Here is an 8177-nt window from a genome sequence, read left to right as displayed (position 1 = left end):
CAATTACAATTGAAAATTTAAATATTTTTTAAAAAATAATTTTTTAATTAAAATAAGAAAAAAAGAGAATTAAATTAACAAATTTATAAATGAATTTTTAATATAAATATAAATATAAAATAATTATATTTTATTTTTAATATAAGATTAAATTTATGTTAATGAATTCATGTAAACAATTTAATTTATTTGTTAATTTTCGATTTTAAAAAATAATTAATATATTAAATTAATAAAATGAAAAAAAGGGCCCAAACAGTCTTGGGCTAACTGTTGTTAACAATCGGACCGAGACTGTTAACAATCTTCGGTAGACTTTTAACAGCGCAGTCTGAGCTATCAAATTAGGCTAAGAACCACAAAAATTCTTCCACATTTTAACCTAACCATGCATCTATACATATAAATGTAAATAAATTTCCATTCATTCACAAGTTCAATCCATTCCATGAATACAAAAGCTAACATTTAATGGTGGTGTCGCCGATGTGGTTAAACAGTGGTGTCAGCGGTTGGTGGGTGGTCGATAAGACTATTAGATGCGGTTGTTTGAGACTGTTTGCAGGGGAGGATCGAAAGTGAATTTCCTTCTTGGGTTTTAGGGGTATTTTCGAGTTTTTGCTCCCGAAGTTTTATTTTTATTTTTATTATTATTATTTTTTTAATGCTATTACTTGGTCAAAGGCCAAAGTGGAAAAATGGGCATTTCAAATGGCCCTTTACCCTTATTTCCTCGACTTCCAATGGTACATGCTTTACGAAGAGGCTAAAATATTGAGGAATGATATGAAGAAATATTGATCAATATTATTAGTTTGGCCAATATTATCTTCGGATCCACTTACAGATTCAAGGAAGAAATTTTCATATCAATCGAAAAGATAACTTAGTAATTCTAGAGAATGCCCCCAAAACTGTTGACCTACAATGCGATGCTCAAGAGGCGGATGTTGAAAGTTGAAAGGCATGACTTCAATACATCACCTCACCATGAAGTTCCCCGTCGGGGTCGGAATGACAATCGTGAAAGGGGATTAAAGAGGGCCCTATGAACGATACTTAAATTTCATTCGTAAAGCCACCATTTGGCTCTAGTTGTGTCATGATAGTAGACACTGATATAAGTAAATCAATAATGAATATGGTGATCGTTGAAGCACCTATTATTTGCAAGAATAAGCGATGCAATATAAAGCATTGTGGATGACATCGATCCTCCAGCCATAAAGACAAAATCACAGGCATCTCTGGCAGAGAAGCGTAGCTGTAACTCTCAATGGCACCATAGTACTTTAGGTCGATAATGTGTATGAGGCAATGGAAATAGAACTAGAAGGTTTTTCAAAGAGGAATCTGGGTGTTTTTCAATATATTACTATTTTCTTCCTTTAAGTAAATAAAAAGCTACTTTTTCTAAAAGCAACTATCCGTTAAAATTAATAAATTGCTTATTTACTACACAATTTATTTACTTATACGAATACTTTTACCAAACATATTCAATTAGAATTGGAGGAGGCATTGATAAATATGACTCATTCTACATATTATTTTGATGGTATGAAGTTGTATTCCTTCATTCCCACACTCTTATCTATCATATTGAGACTTCAAAAACAACTATTGTCAAATAGCTAACTTGAATTCAAGTTTATTTTTGTTTTATTCCTTCCCCAAAGTAAAAGGTCTTTCAACCTACCAGAGTTGATTTATATTTTATAAACTTTCCTAACGCGTCTTCCATGAAGGTGTGTCCTATTGACAATCTTTGGTAGCTGATCGTGCAAATGATCTGGTGAGTCAAAATACCACATTGTGTAATGAATTGGTCAATGGACAAAAGGATCGTGTCTTCTTACACTGTATATGCTTTAATTTTACTAAATCTACCCTTCAAACTTTTTGCCTTGTTTGATGCAGTATAAAGTCGGATTTTTAATAGATTTTAATAAAGATTTTATAGCCGTCCAAGCTGTGAACCTCCAAGTCAGCAAGGAGCCACTATATAAGATACGTGTCCGAGCCCATCAGCGTCAGGCCCTCGTGAGTCCAAGCCCATGTATGACCCTAGCAAACAACGACCTAAGCGTACCAAGGCTAAGCCGCAAACAACCCCAACACCAAATCTCCCAGGTAATCATTTGATGTGATTGACGTGATGTCTCTGCCACTGCCGTCGTTGCCAACCTATCTAGTCAAGTCCACATCCTTACGCTAGGTAGTGAATAATAGTGACAATGATAGCCCATCGTTTACTGACGCTTGCGTTGGCAAGTGGTAACCACCAAGATGAAGCCATGTGTCCCTCCATCCAACGGTCGTCTCACTTTTTTACACTATAAAAGCTCACACTTAATGTCATATGAAAATAATGCAATTTTAGGAGAACAAACTTACCTTTCTATAAACATATTTTACCCAATACCGACCCCCTTTTTTCTTTCTTGTGATTACGGGGGCTCACATTGAAAGCCCTCTCGCACCCATATTGAACAGCAAAAATGACTTGACTGTCATAGTGCGTGCGGCCAACACCACCCCTTGTCGGAGGAGGCCGCATGTCACTAACGGTTTGTCTTAATGTGTAGAAATAGGCTTTCGGGGACGTGAGAGGTATTGGGACCTGTTGGCTATGTCAGAGTCACATTTTGAAGGGTCAAGAAAAGGAAAAGAAATGCATGATTGAAAAGTTGATAAAAAGTACAAATCCATAAATTGTAACTGATTCAGCCAGTGCTAATGATTTGGAAAAAACTGAGTTGAGCCTAAAAAAGGGGATACAGCCCTAATAGAGAATGAGAAATGAGTACGTACCAACTTATTTTGATTTCTGCAAGTATATGAAAGTTTGAAGCCAGAAGCCAGTCCCATCTTCTTTGAGCACAGAAGCCGACCCCAATGAAGCTGTGTAAATGAGTCTCATTAACAATTTGTGATCTCAGGCACGAATCAGCTGTGGCTCTATATAGCAGCTTCACTTGTACCCTTGTACTGAAAATGTCGAAGTGCATTGAAAATTTCAATGTCATACCGGACATTTCCTCGATGTGCACTACATTTCCAATAATGGAATTGTTTCTCAGGGGTCTCCTTTGAGTGTACCTAATGTAGCTTGGTACTTACGATTCACACGACTGTTACGAAACAATATTTTGACAAGTTAGCTAGAGAGCCACGCTGTTACTAGTCCAAATTTCTAGACCAAACAATTGAAATAAGACAATCTTGCTACAGTGATAGATTCAATAACAGACTCAAAAACAAAGAGCAACGTGTTAAAACATATTTGGACAGTTTGGAAAAAAGAAAAAAAAAAACAACACAGGATGAGGTGCTGCCACCTCACCGTCACCCCACCCCACCCCAGTCAACATCCCTTGTTCAAGAATCATTATTCGAAATAGGATGACCATTTAAAAATAGATGCTTGGATTAGTATAAACTAATCTCAAAATTCCACGTTCCAAATTCATAGAAAGAAATATAATCATGTCACCAGAAAGTTACACAAAGAAGCCCTAATGTCAAGCGTGAACACGGTAAGTTCTTTTTCCTGTGTGAGGAAAACGGGTCACTGTTCAGGAAAGACAGGCGCTAAAATGGCTTGATCATGCCAAATGCCGTTTAAGTCTGACTGCCATAACTTAACCATGCCATCACTCCCAGTAGAGGCTAACGTCATCCCGCTCATGTCCCATTCCATCTGCCATACCTGTAGAGCAAAATAATATATTAGATGTCCCCATTAGGCCATTGCATTTACAAACTAGGTTTAGTATTCAACTCTGTTTCACCATAATTAATAGCATGGTTTGATAAGTTTGATAATTTTATTTATAAGTGAGTTTACTTCCTAGTAAATAATTTTTTTAATGATCAAAGTTGGAAATAAATTATTTGTTTTGAAGTAACACGTATCTTACTATCAAAAGAAGTAATTTTTTTCACTTAAGTAAGAAGAGAATAATCTATCTGGACATGTAAACAAAAATTTACTAATCTATGTCGAAAGAAAAGGTAATTTGAGTCTTTGCATAGTATAAACACAAACTAGAGTGTCCGTCATGTAAATACTGTGTTCAAAATTCAGAGGTAACAGATCAATATGAGTGGTGACTATTTCTTTTTAAATTTAACAATTTTCACTTTCAATCAGCCATTAGATAGCAAATAAGCCTCTTCTAGCAAGTACATGAAATGGTGGGGGAATTTGATACCTCGCCATCATGACCAGATAGAACAGCAACCTTCTCCGTAAAGAGCCTCCCGTTTGAATCAGGGTTTGTACCAAGGTGCCAGATGGCTATGCCCTTGTTAGTGGCAACAGCTATCAATTCATATGGCCTGAAATTCATGAAATAATGAAAACAAAGTAACAATTAGTTCAACAAGCCTACGCTTGGATCGTCCGACAATATTCATTGTATTAGACAGACTTCTTGCATCGAGCAGTATTACAGTACTCCATCTTCTTCATTAACTTCACGTCTGCAATTTAAGCCAAATTCAACGTGTTTTGAGAGTGTATTCTTCTTAGACTGTGGTTAGCCCGCTCTACAACAGCCGCCAGGGGCATTGGATAAGAAAAATAGCTCTTTTGCGAATAAATGTAAAAACATCAAATCCTTCTTCTATGTGCAGATGTGACCTACCTTTCGTTGCTTTGACAATTTAAAAGTTCCTACTTGATAAACGTTAAATGGGAAGTCATATGAAGGGAAGTAAGAAATCCTTCTGTTTCAAGCTCTCCTAAGCAGCATTTTTCAAGTTAATTTTTCCCCAAAAAACTTACGAGGTAAAGGGAGAAAAGGGGAAAGTCGATATCTGTGCTACCTTCCAATATTTGGTGACCATGCAACTGCAAAAACTTGATCATTCTTATCCTCTGGCGAAGCAAGTTCAGCAACTGGAAGCCATCTTTGATGATCCTGGTCAAACTCCCAAACCTATTGAAATCTATAATATAAGTACATCATAAATGAGCTTCCATACATTGCACAAATCTTAAAAAACTACTAGATGAGAGGCTGTTATTATTTATTGGAATATAAAACGTGATAACTTAAGCATGTTGTAGTAAATCAAGTATTTTTGTATCCATAGAAGGGCCAACCATCAAACCATGGAAAACTGAAACAAAAATATGCATGCTAGTCGCAAAATGTATTACCCAAAAGGTACAGTGCCTTATTAATTATAAATAATTTAACACTTTCATAATTAGAGAGAGGATCTAAATATATACCTTGGAGGAATTTAGAAGCGGGCTATTTGAGCTGAAGCCCAAGATAAAGCTTGACTGCTGGAGTTCACCTCTTTGTGGATTCCAAGAGATGGACGCAGACGAGCATGAAACATTCCCAAACTTAGATACAAAATCAATTACGTTTTGAAATTCAGCCTACAAATATTTCAAAAATAAAACTTATTTAATGCTGAAAAATATTCCTCGTGCAAAGCAGGAAGACCAGTGTTCCATCAATGGTGAATTACAGGAAAATCCAAGTACCTAAAAGGTTAAAACATATATTGTGGTTCTCTAGTATAAAAAGAAACAACTTTGCTGACAATTACATATTTTTTATTTTGTCAGAAGAGTCCTCCGACTATTTTGGTTTTGCATTAGATTAAGTTTTTTTTAATATGAATACCTCTCAATGAAAAATTCGAGGAAAAAAAAATAAAAATTCTCGTGATTTCTATCCATCAGTAGTCAATTATGAAGATTAATTATGCATTGATGGCTTACTGCCATACATCATAAGCAGTTCAAGTGGCAATATCAGTTAAAGCACAACCCAGATGAAGCTCAACGACCAGGATTACATTAGCCTCATCACTGGCATTTACATATCATGGGAGCTAATTTGGTGAAGACAGAATGAAAAACATGCTTCTTGTTACTTTTGATATTGTACAGGTTCAATTGCATTGAAAATGGGAGAAAATGATGCACAATATGTGTAAAAAAGAAGAGATCTCAGGACATATTACAGGTAGGAACTTGTGAACACAAAATCACTTTAAGAGAACAAGAATTGTAACAATGATGATACATGTCTGAAATCTTTATATTATGTGTCATGCTACACTTCATCTCCAGCTTACACAGGTATGCCAACGGATGATTCAGTTAAGCAGCAGCATTACATATTCAAATAAATGAATGATAAAACACCTGTAGTTGCCACTTCTCCAATTCAAGTGGATCTAGAAGCTCAAAGATTTTCACTTGTCCATCTGAATATGCAGCCACCTGTGCAGGAAGTAAATTCAGGAATGAAAGTCATCTCCTTAGAAAATCACGACACGTTTTTATATATTGTAATTCGATAATGAATTTAAGGTTGAAGGGGTTATGTTTAACAACATTTAGTTTAATTGTACAAACAGGTTGAGATAGTCCAGTAAATGAAGATCTCTGTATCAAGATTTTTTTTATAGGAAGATAAGTATCCATTATGAAAATCATGGTAATCTCCCCATGCTAATTTGTAAGTTAAAGGCAGCAATGGGTTATAATTTGTATCATTCAATGCCTATTTCATATCATAAAAATGCAAGTGCCAATTTTCTACCCCTTCTGAACAGCTCAACCTATTTACAAAGGCATAATTCATCTTGTGAAATTGATATAACCTGCATCCATGTAGAAAAATATGTTGATTACAGTTGTCAGCCTATTTATATCCAGTGACACGACTGGTTGAAGATGGAAATTTGTGGTGGAGGGGGGGGGGGGGGGGGTGTTTGTGTGTCGAATTATTCTTGGTGGATATCACCAAGTACATAAGGGTGTCCGACTCCTCATATTGGAGGAGCGCCGTTCGCTTGTATATGTACTGAAAGGCCTACGAAAATTACCATTTAAATGGCTGGGCCTGTTATATATAACACAAGGCGTACACTATCAATAGCAAAAATGAACTTTAATCTCTTTCGCTGAAAAATAGAATGGAAGATTACAATAAAATAAAGTAATTTAAACATAAATTAATTTTCTTAATTATTATAAAAATATTGTGTTATTATATCATACTATTTTACAGTCATTTACCATCGGATTAAATTCCACCACCCGCACCCACACTCCATACCAACCCGTCGTAGTCGAACCTTGCCCCACCTGTAATATACTATATGTTACACACTTACAATCATTCACCTTCGCTACCAGCACCCCATTTGTCGATGAATTGGTGTTGCACTCATCTGAATTTGGTGGCCTTCGCAACGATTTGTGTTAGTTGTTGTGTAACATTTATCCACAGCTCGTTCCCACCACCACAACATCTCATTCCTTGTCGGCCCGAAAGTTTATTCACACTATAATTTTTGTTTGTTGCACCGTATTTTGGGCAAAAAAACGTTGTTGGGAACAAAATAAATACTATTAATTTAAGGATCAAATAAGATAAAAAAGTTGAGGACATAAGTATTGAAAACCTTCATTACAATTAAAATAGAATCATGCTATATTGACACAATCACCGACATAATAGTTGACATAATGTCATATGACACTTCATCGTTGAATTGTTTTAAATACAATCAACTTTTTTATCCAATCATATATTGCCAAATTACATTACGTCATTCCATCTGTTAATCACCTTCTGTCAAAGTGGCATAACCATTAAATATAATGTAGCAAACAAAAATTGTGACATAAATATAATTGCCCATACTTTGGATCTCATTGCCACCATCACCAACACTAATCAAATGTAGAGAAGCCCACGGAAAACCCAAATCTAATTTTAGTCAAACCTTAGTAAAATCCCTAGTGACTACTTGTGACCAACACTATCTCCATTCGCGTCAAAATCACGTGGGTCCTCACTCTGGGGTAGCCATCAACCACCACAATCACTAACAGTACCGCATGCACAAACGACTAGAAACATTCCATCGAAAGTCATTGCAACAACCACTCCAAAATTCATTGCAGGTACCATCTTACTAATTTGAGATGAAGAATCGAAGTTACATGCTTCGTTTTCCCAACTCTCAAGCATTGATTTTCCTCGTAAATGACGACGCCGGTGAATGGTTGTATGAGAAGGAGGGAGTGTTGCCAACACACAATGAAGTGTTTGGCAACAAAGGTGTTCGTATTTGGATGGTAGTTTGTGGCAAATGGGATTGATGTAGTAGTTTTACGATTTGGGTGGGAT

General features: G+C 35.9%; 1 protein-coding gene across 1 annotated transcript; it reads right to left on the bottom strand.

The window, feature by feature from the left end:
- Positions 1-3391: 3391 nt before the first annotated feature.
- On the bottom strand, positions 3392-7958 carry LOC111366862 (protein SEH1). Its single transcript, XM_022987550.1, has 8 exons — positions 7878-7958; positions 7058-7126; positions 6392-6539; positions 6179-6285; positions 5246-5401; positions 4834-4946; positions 4218-4344; positions 3392-3712 (listed from the first exon to the last, which is right to left on the bottom strand). The coding sequence occupies exons 1-8, from the start codon at positions 7956-7958 to the stop codon at positions 3572-3574; spliced, it is 942 nt and encodes a 313-aa protein (XP_022843318.1). The 3' UTR covers positions 3392-3571.
- Positions 7959-8177: the final 219 nt, after the last annotated feature.

Source organism: Olea europaea, chromosome 18 (assembly GCF_002742605.1).
Source record: "Olea europaea var. sylvestris chromosome 18, O_europaea_v1, whole genome shotgun sequence".
NCBI classification, from domain to species: Eukaryota; Viridiplantae; Streptophyta; class Magnoliopsida; order Lamiales; family Oleaceae; genus Olea; species Olea europaea.
Note: the sequence above shows the minus strand (reverse complement) of the source record. Positions and strands in the feature narration are given on the sequence as shown.